Source organism: Ammospiza nelsoni, chromosome 3, assembly GCF_027579445.1.
Source record: "Ammospiza nelsoni isolate bAmmNel1 chromosome 3, bAmmNel1.pri, whole genome shotgun sequence".
NCBI classification, from domain to species: Eukaryota; Metazoa; Chordata; class Aves; order Passeriformes; family Passerellidae; genus Ammospiza; species Ammospiza nelsoni.
This window is the reverse complement of record NC_080635.1, coordinates 39656915-39674732: the sequence shown is the minus strand read 5'-3', so window position 1 is coordinate 39674732 and position 17818 is coordinate 39656915. Positions and strand designations below refer to the sequence as shown.

Below are 17818 nucleotides of genomic sequence, written 5' to 3'. Positions count from 1 at the left end.
GCATTGAGCCTAGCTTTTTATTTTATGTTAATATTTGTATTTGATATTCATAGGAATAAATTTTCTCTAGCCTTGTAGGTCATATTTCTCCCAAAACTGAAATATAATAGGTCCTGTTTTTTTTCAAATGTTTTTGAAAAAGTCATAGTCTCTAGCAATGAGTTTTTCTTGGAACCGAACACATTTTTACCCTGTCATTGATTTTGTAGGCACACCTTATCCAATTTCATTGCTGTACTACAGTCGGCATGGAAAAAAAAAGTAAATTAGGGAGTAGGTTTGGATTCTTTCAGTATATCTGGAATTGTAATGGAAAAGAAAGTATTAAAGTCAATAATACTGTGTAAATCAGTTACTGGAATCACAGGCATCTTTTAGAACAAGGTTAGGGAATCTGTCGTGCTGTCAAAGCACGTTTCTCTCCATGCTTGTTTTCTACTTGAGATTTGGCTAAATAATTCAAAACTAGGAGTCTGAAGATAATTTTCAATCTTAATGTCCTTCCTCTTTACCTGTTCCTAAAATAGTATCATCTAAATAATCAATCCTAAATCATTTAGATGCAGGATGGACCAAAAGAAAGAGTATACTCAGAGGTATGGCTTAGCAGTGTTTGTCTTGATTGTTAAGAAGTATTTCAAGATTTGAAGAGAATAGTATGAATTCTTACTTAAACCTTTCTCTGCGTGCTCTACAGGTGCCTAAAACATATTAGAGCTTCTTACTTATTCCAGTCCTGTGCAAAAGGAAACTAATAAATAGAAATGAATGTTGATGGGATCATCACGTTCTTTGACTGGAAGAACCCATTAAATCTGGACACCACTGCAACGACTGCATTTTACTAAAGAGGATGTGTCCGTGTTTCCAGCCTGAAGGAAGCTGTAATTGCATTTTGTTTTATTAAATATTAAGCTATTATGTATGAATGAACTTGTCATGTTAAAAAAATTAAGTGGCAATCCTCTTAGCAAAGACAACTTTCAATGCTTCCTTGAAAGTCTTAGGAATCTCAGGCTCCTTTAGTAGGTCTTGAATAGCCCAGTCATTAGGAAACTGAATGCCAATGAATCTTGTCAGCTCAAGTGGTGCTCACTCAGGCCAGAACAATCTTGTTCCCAGGAAATAACTCTGTGGTTGATTTAAGCCTGCACTGTCTGCCCTCAGCTTCCATCCCTGGGTGTGTATATCCAGCCTTTCCCATGCACTGGTCATTTTGCTTATGTAATTGTAGATTATATCTATGGCTCAGCCACAGCTGTAAACTGCCTCAAGGCAGTGGGGAGAGCACAGAGGTGGCAGTTCAGGCTCAAAGTGGTTTCTGCTGGTGTGGACCTGCACCTTGAAAATCCTTTCTAGATAGTTTAATCTCTTCTGGAAAAGAGTTTCAGATATTCTGATCTGAGATGGCATCAGTGTGATCTGATTTAGTAATAGACAAACATTGACAAAACACTGGATATGGTTTAGGTAATAGAATCACAGAATGGTTTGGTTTAGAAGGAGCCTTAAAGATCATCTAGTTCCAAGCCCTCTGCTGTGGGCAGGGACACCTTTCACGAGACCAGGTTGCTCAGAGCCCCATCCAGCCTGGCCTTGAATACTTTCAGGGATGGCAGACTCTCAGTTTATCAAGGTAGCTTGTTCCAGTGCCTCCTCACCCTCTCAGTAAAGAATTTCTTTATCATGTAAAATCTAAACCAACTCTCATTTCAAATCCATTCCCCCTTGTCCTGTCGCTACAGGCTCTTGTAAACAGTTTCCTTCCATCTTTCTTGTTGCCTTCCTTCAGGTACTGGAAGGCTGCAATAATGTAAACCCAAAATCTTTTTTCCAGTTTGAAAAAATTGCCAATTCTTTTAACCTTTCCTTATATGAGAGGTGCTCCATCCCTCCACTCAACTTGGTGGTCCTCCTCTGGACTCACTTTAACAGATCAATGTTGTCTTGTGGTAATGGATCCCTCAAAAGAAAACGTGCCATACAATTCTTTAAACTCTGGAGAAAGATTTGTGCTTTGAAATTGTACACGTCCGTTTTTGAGTCATTTTCCATGCAGGTATCAAAGCAAGGACTTTCCAAGAATGATGTGCTAGACTGAGTAAAATAAGCACAGAGAGGACAGGGTGCTTAAAGGAGTTAAACATTAACACAGATTGTACTAATAAAAGTTGCAGAGAGAAGTGGTGTGCATTGGAATAAATCTGCACATATGGGAGCTGGTATATATTAATTTGGAGTGAAAGTTGAATTTTCAGTTTGTTAGCTATCTCTTTTTATAGTAAATCCATTTTGGCACATTTTGAAGGTGACAGGAATTTGCATCTTATTCAAGTTAATTAGAATCCTAACAGACACCACTTTACCAAGTCAAGACATTGCTGTGTCTCGAAGAAAGACAATAGAAAGTAAGGCAATCAATTACAAATGAGTGATTCCAAAGTGAATTCAGTGTAGGCTAAGAATTCAAAATAGAGAAGTGCGGGTAAAGAAACTCAGGTATCAAATAAGCCAGTGTGGCACAGCATTTAAAAGCACTGACCTATGTGCTAGATGAATTTGGCTGGCCTTTTGTTCATTTCCTAAGAATATCACCTCAGAGAATAACATTTCTGTGTGCATTATTTCTGGAGCAATTTTATTCTTACTTATTGTACATCATAGTATCAATTTTATATATGCATTTAAAGAAAAGCAAATGTAACAGGCTTTTTCCCTTTCAGCTGTCTTAGAGACTGTCAAACTTGAAGTCCTTTTTATAGAATTCAGGCTCAGAATGCATGGAGTAACTTGGAAGTGACCCTGGAAAATAAATTATTGTTTTATAGAGCTTTTTTCTGCATTTCTTTTGTGCTTTTGTTTTATTTGGCATATTTGTTTTTGTATACTAACTCATAAATGTGATTTTATAACCCTTATTGGTACTTTTATGCTATTTTGAATCCAGCAGCTTTATTTGCAATATTGCTGTCTTTTTTTGTATAGTTAGTGTTGTCTAATGAACTTATAAATACTTCACTCTACTAGAATTTTAATAATGCCATCTGTTCACTTGATGGAAAATGGCAAAGCACACTGAAGCGACTACCTTTCTTTTTCTTCTTGACAGCTGTATTTTTAAAGCTTATGATTTAAGTTTCCAGCATTCTTTTTTCATAAACAGTAGCAGTGAACAATATTGGAAACAAAAGGATTTTTTTTTTTGCAAATCTTACCTTGTGACTTATGTGTCTGGCTTTCTTTAGATGCAGTTTGAGTTTTTTTGATCTGTGTAAACAGCATGTTTTTTTTTTTTTACTGGATCTCGTTTTCCACCATGGCAGAAAGTAAAATAATCCTAGAGAGGTCATCACCGTTCGTAGCATCTGACGTCTTTGTCCAAGCTGTTTGCTCTTCCTGGCATCTTTGTCCCTCTCTCCTTGCACGTCCTCTTGAAACTATTTTGAAAGTATTTTGCTCTTCTTTGGGCTTTCAGTCTTGCTTTATTTAATTATGTTAATGTTTGTGTTTTGAAGCGCCAGCGTATTATGTAGTTATTAGGCTGTTCCCTTTGGTGTAATGTTTGGTGACTTAATCTCACTCCTGCAGTTAGTTGGCAAAACAAGTGGCCTGATGTCTAGAAATGGTCAGGTCCCCCAGCAGCTTCTGGGGGAGTCAGTGCTGCATGTGAAAATTGGGTGGCCTTGTATGTATGCCTGAGTAGATGTCAGACCCAAATGTGTTAATTAACACAGCTCTGGTGTTTCTGAACTAGGTAGATGTAGTATATAAAGAAGTGTCTAAGAAGCAGTTGTATCACGGGATTTGTTTTTCCAAATTCCTCATCCAAGTAGTTGTGTGATGCTTGCTTACGTAAGGAACTCGTGTTGGTGTTGACAGAGCTCTGTGGCAGGCCTGATGAAGGAATTTGGGAAGAACGATGCTGTAACTGACAAATTTTGCAATTCCTCAATCATGACTGTTTCAAAACTATTTTGAAGGCATGGTGAGAAGGGACTTAGATTATGAATTACCCTTTTCATACTTGCAGGAATAGATTTCTCGCTTGGTTGCTGGCTCTCAGTGTGCGATCATTAGTAGTTCTCTGAGATTGACAATTTGGGAGATAGACACAGCTCCTTATCCCAGCAGGCGGCAACTACAGCCGTGCTGAAGAGGTGCGGCTTGCTCTGGTTCCCTTTATTCCACCAACAGAAGTGGTACTTCCACTTTCTCTTACTGCTGTGTTAGATATAGTTTATTAGCTTTCCAGCTGATTTCTTTATGTATTTCCTGATTTCTTATTAAGTATTTCAATTAATTTACCATCTGCATTGGATTTTGTTAGTTAAATAAAAAATGCACATGAAAGTAATTTTGTCTTGCATGAACACATCCAGTTCTTCATTTACTCTAAGCTTGTAGATGTGAATTTTCCTTTTTCCTTTGGATATTGCTTGTTTTTTTTTCCTTTTTTTTTTCCCTACCAAATTCCTTCTGAAATTTCCAGTTTAATCCCTTCTCTGTGTGTAAGTCACATTTGCCTTGCAACCCCTAAGGAAGGGATGATTTCTGTCACCAAGTGTTTCTCATATTCCTAATTGCAGAGATACTGTGATTTATCTCCCTTTCTTATGGTTTAATGATTCAAGGAGTTAGATTCTTATGATGGGACTGTCATCAGTGCCTGATAGTACAGCCAGCCCTCAGTTTGAAGCCTGTGTCAAAGTTTCTGTACTGAAAGTTGGCATGCAGTACATTTGTTGGCATAGTGGAGCATGTGGATGTGCTGGTGGGCATATGCAGAAATCATCAGTCCACTGAGGACTGAGTTCTACCTGTAAATGTTTGTGGAACCTCCTCTTGGAGAACCAGTCTGGGTCAAAGGATAATCTGGATGCTGACGTGCCAAGGCATTTAATATCTCCTGATGCATGTGAACCGCTGGGTGCTGGGACTTTGTGATGTGTTCTGGTGTTGGAGTGTCTGATGTTGGCTGTTCCAGCATGTCCTGGAGGTACACAAGACCAGTCAGAGCTATATAAACAGAGCTTCATTGGAAACACTCTTGTTTTCAGCCAGGGACAACTGGTATTCGTCACATTTTTATCTTGTCTTTTAGTAAGCTCACTGGTCAATAGCCTTCCTCAATTACTTCACATAACCTTAATATCATCTTAGGGTTTCACAAGTGGCTGAGTTTCTACAACTTAGTGCATGATCATTATCATGTGAGCAGTGAGAATCGGCAGAGTAAATCAACACACCTACTCATCATTGGGGTATTTAACTTCCTTTCATTTCAAGGAATTGGGTACCAGACTGCTTTGGAGATTTTTTTTTAAATCATAGTGCATGTATCCCTGCCTGGAAACTTTTCTAAATCTGGCCTAGCATGTTTAATACTGCACCTGCTATTAGAGAGAGGTAAATTTTTCCTTTGTTCAAATGTCAGTAGAAGAATACTGAAAACCACAGCAGCTTGGGTTTTTTTGTTGTTGTTGTAGAGCAGCCAAAAAGATAGTTTTTAAAATTATTTTTTTCTTGTATCATTCCTGTGAACTATAATTATCTGTCATTATAAAATCTTTTTAGAATAAAACTGACTACTTCAGGAATTCATAAGGTGCAGTCATTATCTTTCACGGAGAACTGTCTATAATTTTGTAGTTATATATTCTGTTCCTTTCCACACACTGAAGATATAATTTTATATATTTTTTAGCAGTCTTCTCATTGCAAGCAAAATGTTTTACTCACAGTGGTGGTACTGATAAGTAGTAAATAGTTCAATCTTCTCTTGGTTTCAATCTGTTCATCGTGTTAGTGTAACATGTCATTTTTCAAAGACTCTAAAGTCATGAATTATCTGCACATCATTATTCTGTAATATTCAACTCAGTCACTGAGAGCTTGATTATGATTACTAACAAATCAGCTGAAATGTCCTAAAAGCAAAAAGGCTTAATTTGTAAATTTTAATCTGTCTTTTTCATCTTAAGGTTTTTTTCTTGATTAATTTAAATATTTTTTTAGTTTCTTCGTTTTCAATCTCCGGAGTAAAGTAAATAAAATACATCACTTATCCAAATGTACCAGTGTTGTAGTTACAGTATGGTTTCTTCAGAGGGATTGAAATGATTCCCCTGACATAAATGTTTCACACTGGATCGCTGCACCCTCTCATGTGGTATCCTATCCTCTCAAGCTCTAATGATCCCTTACCCTTGTTGACGTTAGCAGACTTTTCCTCTGGGGCATTTTCTTTTGTTTCTTTTGTCAGCTGTTCTAAAGAGAAGAAAACTACTCTGTCTTGATACATCTGCAAATTCTGAGTATGTTACTACAAAGTTCAGTAACATGACAGTTCTTTTCAATGTAGTTAGAGGTGCGGAAAGACAAAAATCAGGCAGGCTGCGAAGCTTCCTGTTCTACTTTTGATTCCCTATAGCGATAAACAGTGAAATCTGAAAATTTTAAACAACTTATTCAGAGTTCAATAGCTTACAGTTTTATTACATGGACATGTTTTTCCCCCAAAAAACATCTTTTATGTTTCTAAATGGAAGGGAGACAAGAATACAGTGATCAAAAAGGTAGTGATAAGAACAAAATAGAAATAATTAAAAGCGAAAAGTTCACTAAAAATGTTGGTATCTGATTCTCTGTCTCCCCAGGGTAAGTGAAATATTACATGCTTCCAAACACGTGTAAGATTATTATGTTGTCTTGCTGTCACTGAGCCATATGCAGTATTTCCTGCTCCAGAAGCTTACAATCTGCTGAAATTTCTTGGTCTGTTTGGGCCAACAATCTTGGAAGCCTTGCTCCATGCCAGGGATGGGGAACCTCAGGGTACTGAGCTGTGTGATCCCATCCCTTGCCTTGTTGGGCTCAGAGTGGGCTGTATATGGATGTTGGGAAAGCAGGAGGAAGTGCCTTTACTTATAGTTCCCCAGGCATCTTATCAGTTGGGAACAGGTGTTCATGGTCTAGGAATAAACAAACTAAACTCCAGAGGCCCAGCAGGGTCCAGAAGATGTGCATGTTTTTAAAATATCCAAATGTCTTGCAGTGGACAAGATCCAATGGGGCTTTCTCAGGTTGCTGGAGCTTCGTAGGACCTGCTTTAAGCAGTGTTCTCTTTTAATAATCTCTTTCAGCTCTGAATCACTATATATTACAGAAATGCCATGACATTTAATACAAGAAAGCATTTCTGTTTTCCAATCCATGCTGTAGAGGTTCTATTGATCTTAGCGCAATTGCTTAAGGTATATGTCTGAGTAGTATTTGAGCCAACGGCAATGTAATATTTTCCTTCTCTTTGAAAACACCTGCTGAATGCAATAAAACTTTGACTTTGAAGTTCGAATTTGGTATTTGAAAAATATTCAAGAGTGAAGAGGCATCTTTATTCAAAAGTGAGAGAACAAATTAGTAGTGATACTGTTCTTTCTTAGATACATTGAAATTGGGTTGCTACTGGATGAGAGTCTTCTTTCACCAAACGTGCTAATGTGACATGTAAGCAATTTTAAAGAAAGCTGCAGTGCAGCTATTGGACTGAAAGCCAGGCAGAATTATGTTTCAGAGAAGAAAAGCAGTAATTAAGAGCATAAAGGTGTAGCTGCAAATGGGTAAGTATGAAATGATGAACTGCTTTACATACTCTCCAGCCCATTGTCTTGTGGCTGCATTCAGTAATAAACAATGGTGATTGCACCTTGCTGACTGATAATATAGATGAACGAACCAGTTTAACACTCTTGTCATTCAACAGCCCTGTTGAATAGGATATGAAGTCATCGGCTAATTACCATAAAGCACAATCATACACTTTCTTGGTAAAGCATATTTACTGCTGGAAACTATTAAGTTTCTGCCTGATGGTCAGAGCCCAGGTTCCAACATGATTTTTGCTGAGGTGTATTAAACTTGAGACTTCTGTTGAATTTTATGGAGCTTTTAGCAGATGTGGAAAGGCCCTCCTTGGATTAGTTGAAGTTGCCACGTACATTTTGCAGTTGAGGATTTTTATGATCGTGGATGTATAGGTGTGGAGCTACCATTCATCGTATGTTTTGTACTAAGTAATTAAGTACTTTGTACTTAATTGCTTAAGTACTAAGCAATTTTGGTAATAGAAAAAAACCTGTGATCTTGCTCATGCTTTCCTGTTCTCACAAGGACTGGTGACACTTTCAGAAGATGCCTTTTGGAAGTTTTCTGGCCAGAATAAGCCATCCTGCAAAATTGCTCCAACTGCTTCATCAGTTTAGTATGGGCTAAGACCATAGAAAATAATAAGCTTCCAAATTTACCAGATTTAGGTATGTCTAATGAAGTCAAGTGCTCAGTCTCCTGAATCCTATTGTGTGTAGTGCCCTGTTTGCTTATGTGAAAAGGAGTGAATTAAAATTTTAGGACACCTGGCAGACAATATGTTTCTCTGCTTACCATCTGCAGTGAAGTCTTGGTTCAGGCCTTATTTATTGTCTGTTGCATGTTACTAAAGAAGAGTAAGAATGGAGCATCATTTTTCAGGAGCTTAAAAATAACAGTGTAGATCTTCTTGTTCATGTAAAAGAGCTAGAATTCATGTTTTGTCCTGCTTCAGGGAAAGAAACAGTGTGCCACCAGAGATCAATCTAATGAAAATGCCCTTACAATGTCTAGGCCTACGTTTAAACAAACTAAATCAGTTTTCTGTGAAGTAACACAACAAGTGCTTCTGAATTGTGAGGTAAATCCAGATTTTCAAATCCTGTTGAAAATCAGGAGTAGCATTCAGGTGCCCTTAATGAGATTTTGCATTAAGCAAGAATGTTTTTGAGTGATGGCTTGAAATGTCTGTTGCATATGTGTGATAGTTACTGCTTTAGGAAACCCACTCTCAGCTGAGGTATCTTTGAAAGATCCTACAAATGCAGTGGAGACAGAAGCTGCCAGATTCAAGATGTCTAAAATAAGGATGCAAATTGCAATTAAAATAGACTGACCAATTTCATCTGACTGATGCCATTCTACTGCAGAGATTAAGTAAACCTTTATTTCAGGGTGGTGAGATCAGTCTTACCCAACCTACACAAATTGATGTGGAGTTTCTATTGATCTATAGGTGTATGACACTTTTCAAGGTAAAAAAAATGAGCAAATATGTCCCTGCTGGTCTAATCGCATTGCGAGCAACTTGTGTCTTATTATTTGAAGCCTAAAGCAAATTTTGAAAAGGAAAATTATTAGGTCAATCGGACATCTGCTGTGTGGGAAAACATTCCTTAGGAAACTGTGACTGTAGACCTCTCTGGGATCTCAAACAGAATTAATCCTAAGCATTTGTTTGCTGTCATCAACGAAATTAGTGTACCAGCAACAGTATTTAACTACACCAGAAAACTACCAGAAAAAAAAGAACAGTCTAAGACCAGGGAGAAAGTTGATATTATTTTTGCAGAAGAGTTCCTGTGATAAAACTAACTGGGCATTAAAATCATTGCTTTCATGGTTGATACCTCAAAATTTCATGTCTGAGATGTTGAAAACTTTCTTTGCATTAAAATTTTCTTTGTGACTGCACTGGTTTAGCATCTTGCAACTTCTTGGCCTTTGTTTTGTTTTTAAAAATGCATGCATAGAAATCCATGTATGAAATGGGATTTTATTTTTTTTAAATGTGCTTCAGAGATGGAGCCTTCAGAATCACAGGCTCAATGAATAAGGTGAATAGAGGGAATCCGATTAAATACATAGTGCGCAGACGCAAAATAAAATAGCTTTTCTGGTATTATGTATTTAAACTGTGGAGCTCATAGCATTTTGAGAATGCTAAAGACTGATGACAAGGGTTTAATAACCAGCCAAACAAAATCTAACACCCCTCCTACCCCACAAAAGTGTGAGGAAGAAAACCCCATCCTTTAAACAGAAAAGTGTCACCAGTGATTGAAGAAATGTTTGATCGGTCGGTTACTGAAAACTGAGCATACACTCCCAAGGAAAGTGTCATGTCATCGCTCTGTTTTCTGTTGCTCAGTGTCAGAAATCAGGTAATAGGAGAGAGGCATTTTGAGTGTAGCTCTGGCTGTTCTTGTAACTGGTATGAAGATTTGCCTGGTTCAAGAAGATAACATCACTGACTGTGGCAGAGCATGTGTTGCACATTGCACTGCAATCAACAGAACTGCCTTAAATAGGCAAATTAAGTCTGTGTTCTGCATGTGTGAATTAGTGGCATATCATTTGACTAGGATTAAGAGGACACTAATACTCATTTGCTCACAGTTGTGAAATATATTATTTTCCTTGGCACCACTCAATTTTGAGGGGAAATCTGTATTGCTGTAGCGAATTCCTTCATCAGAAATTGTGTGTTAAATGTGTTTGCTAGAAAATCTGAGGGTTTCAAACTTTGTTGTTTAAAAGTTCATCTTAAGTGGCAAGATATGAAGCGCCTTGGACAAATATAAGTATATGGTATTTTCTGTGAGATTAAATCTATTTCCTGACTGAATTTTAATTTCCGAAGTATAGTAATTTGACTCCTTGGAACAAATAAAAGGTTGAAATTAGTTGTCTTCATGTTTTCAGAAACAACTAACCAACTGGAGGTTTATAAAGGTGCTTTTAAGCTACTTTTGGTGTGGCTAAACTGAAAGTTAGAAACTCCTCCTGTGGCAGATGTATTCTTGCTGTGTAGCTGTGCTCCTTTCATTTTCAGAAATACTACTCAATGTTTTAGCTCTGATATTGTACCTATGTTTATTTATGTGTATTAAACTTATTAAAAATGCATGAAAATCTATTTGCATTTGAAAGGACAAAAAATTATAGCTTGTGTACATATATATATATGTATGTATGTATATATAATCTTGTAATCTATTTTCTTTTAGCATGTTATGCCAGAACATCTGTGATATTCTTCTTTAGTTATGGCTACAAGGTTTTTTTTCCACGTCCAAAGAAGTCAACATGACTAGCATCTTTGCTATTAGAACTAGAACTTTGATATTAGGTTTAAGTCTGCTCACTAGCTTCCTTGTAGGATGTTGGTGACATATATTTGTTAGTAAAGGCCTTTAATTCTCAGAATATGCAGTACTAATAATACCCTTACTGAATTGGAATATAAACGTAGAGTTTAGTGTTTTTATTGTTTTCCCTCTGAATTCTGAAATGTATGTAATGTTATATTCTTATTAAGTCAAGATAGAATCCCTAAATACTTTATCCTAATTTCAGTTGATTTTTAGCTTTAGAAGCTTTTAAGAGATTGTCAATGAAAGCCAATCTCAGGATATTTCAATCACTTGGTTAAACCGTATTAGGAAAGTTTTGTACAAATGTGCAAAAATAATTTGAAGTTTTTTATCTTGTTCTTCACTCGGTGTGGAAACTTCCCAGAGTGCCTAATTGTTTGGTTTGTTTCCTTTTAGATGAAACGGCTCCTAAGGAAGTCAGCAGGGTAAGTGCTGCTCTCTATCCCCTCTAAAAACACATGCCCCACTGTTCACTTGAGATGATTTTTCCATAGAGTCTGATCAAGATTTATCTCTATTCCCTGGTTATAGTGGATCTCCAGAGGAAAAAATGCTGTACAGACTGTCTAGAGAACAGTTAATAAGGAAAATAAATATTAAGAACACTTGATTGGCTGTAAATAAATTGAAGGGTATTTTGCATTAGAGTTCTCCCAGTGCTATTTTCATGATCCAGTTTTAAAAAGGTACTTCATGGAAACCAGGAAATTCATGGGACTTTGAGCAAACATCAGACTATTTAATCAGTGTAACTGCCTCAATAAGTGGCAAGCATAGAAAGGGAAGAAAAATGCCCTATTTAATAACTCCCTTTTGAGATGTGGCATGATACAATGAGTTAAATTCTCTTATTTAAAATATTTTGCAGTGGTCTGCATGAAATGTAGTGTAAAATCCTAAAAAACCACATTCAGTAATAGACTCCCAACCCTAGCCTTACATCTGATTGACACTGTGTCTTGCAGAATATCTGTCTGTGACTGAGGACTAATTACAGGGATCTGTTAGGAGTGAGTGCCTTTGCTGTGAATGAGAAAATTTCAGTTCAGGATAGTCTGTTGTTCCCCATGGGCCCAGACATCCTGAGGGACCCCATAAGATGGGAGAGCCCTTACGACTTTCCAAAATGGAATCATAGTCCTGGTTTGGTCTCCTTCTTGAACGTCTTGCATAAACTATTTCATGTTCCCAGGAGGAGCACAGTAGTGTCAGACACATATTAAAACCAGGGCAGGTTGAAAGACTGCAAAAACTGGCTGGATGCTCTTGCACTCAGTAGAAGTCCTTTGGAAAATGCTAGAATGTGGAAGGAGTGGAGAACTAAGGCTGGTAGTGGAAATCTCAGTTTTGTAACCCTGTGAGCAGTGGGCTGGGATGAGGGGGAACAGAAGTTCACCTCATATGTGCCTACAAGAAAGAGATTTGGTGTTGTCTAAAAATGAGTTCATTCAAGCAGACATTTTCTCTATACATGATGTGCCATGGACTTAGAAGGCTGTTGAGAGTTTAAGTGAAAATTAGTGTGCTTTAATAATTCATTCGTTTTCAACATGGTTTTTGTTCAACCCTTGGTATGCTACTGTTATGACAGTGAACACCTTTTGTTGTAATGTGGAATTATTGTTATTAGTATATCTATATATATTGTTTTGATCTCAAAATAATGAAGGATCTGCCTAAAAATCTCAGAAGCTCTAATTATGTATGTGGGAAAGTTCCTTTTAATTGTCATTAATTTAGTAGATTAACATTTACCTAAACCTCTGTTAAACGGAATTACAGAATATATCTTGGTTACCACATCTGAGCTGTTTAAGGCAAAGAAAACAAGTTCTGAATGCCCAAGTCTGCCTTGCCAGTCACTCCCTGTGTCTCTCAGTCTGGTGTCAGCCATCTCAGCCCCTCAAAGTCATATCTTGTGGCTTAGGATTTCCTAAAGATGGATGGGCTGTCACTTGAAGCCCTGGAATCAGTAGGGTGCAGATGATACTTCAGATGTTCTTAAGTAAACATTCTTTCCCTTGTTTTTTTAGCCATCAATCATTGTGCACTTGGTATGTATACTGTGCTGCACTACTATTTGGTTTAGCTTTTTTAAAAGTAAAGTACTTAAAGGTACTCAGGAGTACACCATGCTACAAATTAACAGGCTGATTTGTTTGCTGTATTTTTGAGTAATGCCATATATAAAAACGTAGACCACTGTAACACATACTCGTTCTTCAGCAGCTCAAACTGATACCAGTTTAATTAAAATATGAACATAAATTAGAATTTAAATTAGGGAAGTTCTGTATGTGAGTAATGTTTTTCAGACAAAAAGACATGTTCACGCTGACTGAAAAATTATGAGTTTTGAAGTCATTAAGTGTCACATTTTTAATTCCTGAAAACATCTGCAAGAAACAGCTTGTATCATAGGGAAGGAAAAATTAAGGTTAGTGAAAGGAAATTTATTGCAGAACTAAATCACCGATTGCTTTAGCAATACTATGTTAGCTAGAAAATGAGGTAGGAATATATTTTTAAAAATCTTAAATTGTTGGAAGGTAATTTTAGTATTTTCAAGGGTTTCATGTCACAGTTTCACACTTTGAAAATTTAAGAAATTTTGAAATGTAAGTTTTGAAATCCTGTTGAATAGGAACTCCATCTTGAATATATTATTTTTAGCTTCTTAGTAGAAAATGAAAATAAAGTGGCAAACTTGGCTGTTGGCACTTGAAATGTTTGAAAGACGGGGAGAAGAGAAAGTAGGAGATAACAGGATAAAACTTCCACATAATTTAAATTTTTAGAATTGTAGAATAGAAAAAAAGAAAAAGTCAAAATTTATTATTTTTAATTCGGGTCTACTAATGACAATTTTGTCAATACTTTGATGTTCAGCAACTATTTGGGAAGATTTCCTTGTTTGGCCTGATATAGGATCTGAATGGTGGTGGAGGGGAATGATTTCCTGATTCCTGTGCACAGCTTTTGGCATAAGAGCAGCTCTGGTTACAAAATACCTTATGAGCATCTGTGACCAATGAACCTGTGAACTTTTTTCTGAGTACTAGTTTCCAGTGTTTATGAAATATATGTAACTGGGGACAGAATCTCCTTTTTGCATGATGTAGTATTGGGAACATCCTTGGAAATGCTGAGTTTCTTCTGCTCACTTATTGTGCAGATGTGTGTCAGCTGATCCCATCCATCCTAGCTGCACAAGTGGTTTTCTGGGCAGAGGGATTTCAGAAAGAAAACCAACTATTGAGCTACTTGGATGAAGAAAACTTTAACTGAATACTTTGCTATTTTCCTGCAAAAGAAACAAAAAGAGAGGAGTGTGAGTTTGAGCACTAAGTGCATATGTATTCATGCACATCTAGATTAAAGATGTAGTTCTCTGACATCATTAGTGAAAACAGTGTGCTTTGGAGACATGTTATTCTTTTCAGTTGGCAAAAATAACCCCATTCCTTGATGAACTATAGCCAGGATTCTGTTCTACGTGCTGCTAAGTTCCCCGTGATCACTGTGTGCTCTTTTGTACCTCAGGTTCTGAAGTTTAAGTGAAAATACTCAATGTTCCTGATACGATCACGGCAAAATTAGCTGTTCATTTTGCTTAATAACTTTCCATTCCCTGTTTACTTGAACAATACTTCCAGTGAAGTTGCCTTTTGGCAAGTACCTTTGCTTTGTAAACTCTGGCAATGCCAACAGCAATTCACTTTACAGAAGTTTACCATATAAACACCAGAAAATTATTACCTAGCAAGTGACTTGCTCATTTAGAGTACTTTATTCTTGGAAACAGGAATGATAGTTTAATCCTTTCCTTTCCCCTTTTTGGACTTGCAGCTTTTTGGCAGCTGCCTTGGCACCAGCCAGCACCCAGCACAGTATGTCACTGCCAATCACAGAATTAGCAAGTGTGTTTTCAGTAAATAGTTGCAGTAATTGCATGTATCTTCACTGTGTGACTGGTAATAAAGGTTTGGGCTCTCCATGACCCATTGGTAAAGCAAGCTCATTCCTTGTAGTATCTTATTAAAGATAGGATTTAACTATTTTCACGTTGTCCCAGAACTGAAAACAGATTAATAAAAAAGTTAGGGGAACTAGAACAAATATAAAAATATATAAAAAAATATATTTAGCCTTTAGAAGTGTTGCAAATGGCATTGCACCTATTGTCACGAGAAGATGCTTGTATAAGCCGATGTCTTTAAAAAGAAAACCTTGTGAATACTGTGGTAGTGATAAGCAACAGTGGTAGGAAAATGAAGTTTATTTTTAATGTTGTACATGGTGTCTTTAGAGTGCTTGCAAGTCAAGTATTAGGAGGGAATGTCATTTTATAAAAAGCTTTTTAAAAAGAGGAGCAGTATTCAGCCTTGTCAAGTTAAAGTGAAGCTCATTATGCTGTTTTATTATATAATCTGGAGTGGTGATATAATTGAGATATTCATGAAGCTTTATGAGCCTTACAGTTAATAACAGATTATATGGTTACTTCTATGTAATCATAATGTTCTTTTCTCATAAGTGAGGCCTTTGCTTTTTATGATGTATTTTTTCTATTGTGGAGCAATTTATTTCAGTGTTGCCATTTGGTAACAGGGAAGGAGCTGATGGGAAGGTTAGGATGGACGTCAGTGAGGGGGGGCTATGGGGCAAGTAGCTTCTTTTAGGAAAGGTGTTCACCATCTCTCCGAGGCTTGGAAATCAGCTAGATAAAAAGGCTGGGAAATGTGTGCCTTCAAAACTAGTAAGTTCTTTCTGTGCAGAGTAAGAAAGCTGGTTTGCATCATAATAGGGCCTGTGCTGCCAAATGTCATCTCGTATTTTCCCTTTCATTTTGTCATGAAGCTGTTTGATGAGTGAAGAAAAAAATTCGTAAATACCTGCGTATGGTGCTGCAATGCTAAACTTTATTTACCATGCAAGTTCCAACCCATGTTCTCTCCAGTCAAAACAAGAAGAATAGACGTCAGACAAATGCGTGTAGGAGCAGTTTTCTCTGAGGCTATGTACAACCATTAAAATTAATCACCTCAGCTAAGACTGCACTTTATAGTTGCTTGCTTTCCAGTATCCAAGTTTAAAGAAAACTGGTTACGTCACCCAAGCCCAGTTACCTCTTCTGATTTTTTTTTTTTTTTGAGTTTCCTCTCCAAGCTCATTGCTCCTCTGAAAGCCATCTCTGGGCTGTAAGTTTGCTCACCACTTTCTTCAGTCCGAGGATTTCACATCCTTTGGCTCAGCATTTCCTCTTTGAAACAAGCAGTTTGATTAGCCTTTTGTAAGGTTGGGGGGGGTTTGTGTTTTTTAACTCTTTTATTTAATGAAGTGCAGATCCATATTTTTGTTGCTTCACATGTCCAGTTTATATATGTTTACAGTGTTATTTGAATGTAATTATCTTGTGGTTATCTATGCCCCAAAATGACAAACACCAATTTCCATGCAAGATGGGAACTAGCCATCAGTGCAGATAATGCAAAATACTGCAGCCAGTGAAAGACAAGGCCTAGAAAAGATAGTAACACACATGAACATACACGGCAAAAATGTACACAACCTATCTCACTACACTTAAAAATGACCTGAATAAATTTTACTGTTGATTTAATTAAATAGGTTGACCTTTTTTTTTAATGTTGTCTTATTTTCCCCCTGCAGCTGTTTCTTTCTTTATACCCCCTGGTCATTAGAAGTGCAATAACATTACTATAACTAAATTAAGTTCTTAAATTTAAAGAAGTAGGTGATTGTTGTGGTACAGGTCTGGCCTTCTTTGTTTCTACACTAGATGTCTGAATACTCATTGTGATAAAGTGTAGTGACACATGGAATGAATATTTTAAGTGCTTTTAAACCAAATGTCTCCTACAGGGCTGCCTTTGTCTTCAGGGGACTGGGTTTAGTCACCAGTATGTTCCTTTCTAGTTATGCAGTCTTTGTGAGGAAGAAAAAAAAGGGAAACATAAAAGAATATTCTTCAGTTAAAAAAAAAAAAAACAAAACAAAACAGTGTGTGGGTAAATAAGGTAATAGTGCCAAAATTCTTAAATATAGTATTTCTTTAGAAAATATGCAAGTAATTGAGTATTGATTATCTTTCTAGAAGATAAGTTATGAATGCAACTGGAAAATTATATAGAGCAAGTCTCTTAAATCAGGATGGTAACTGTGCATATGGGATTTTTCATAATGCTACCCAAGAGAAGGAAAAGCTGATTTCTTTCAGAAAAATATTTTTGTTTATTTACTTCTTTTTTGACAACAATTTTTTTTGAGAAGTACAGAAGTGTTGCTTTTGGGAAATTGTTTTTATTATGCAAGTATCGATGGCCCAGAGAACTTAGGTATGTAAGACCTGTCATTTTATACATCTGGTAAAGTATGAAAATACCTAGTGTGAAATATTTCAGACTGGCATGTCAATCAAATGTTAATTCAGACCATTAAGACTTCAAACAAGTGTTCTTTTTATTTTTTTTTTTAATTTGGAGGCTTTTTTTAGTTCATTTTTAAATTCCTTCCCTGATGACTCCTGTTGCCAGGACTATAGTTTTATAGGAAAGAAAACTTGTGTTGGCTGGAAGTTTATGAGGAGATTTTGGTTGTTTTTGGTTCAGCAGCTGGCCTATATTCTGTAGTGTGCTGATAGAGAAGAGAGGAGCTGTCAGTTTTAAAGATGACTGAAGAACCTTGGGTGAAATCCAGTCCCTGCCTAAGGACATTCTTTTGTGTAAAATGTTGCACAGAATTACTTGAATTCATTATCTGCGAGTTTTGATGAT

General features: G+C 36.7%; 1 protein-coding gene across 1 annotated transcript in view; it reads left to right on the top strand.

Moving 5' to 3' along the window:
• PDE10A (phosphodiesterase 10A) overlaps positions 1 to 17818 on the top strand; it is a 166276-nt gene that overhangs the window by 86563 nt on the left and 61895 nt on the right. The window contains exon 3 of the mRNA XM_059467800.1: positions 11418 to 11446. Coding sequence (XP_059323783.1) covers positions 11418 to 11446 — 29 coding nt within the window. The remainder of the gene's footprint in view (positions 1 to 11417; positions 11447 to 17818) is intronic.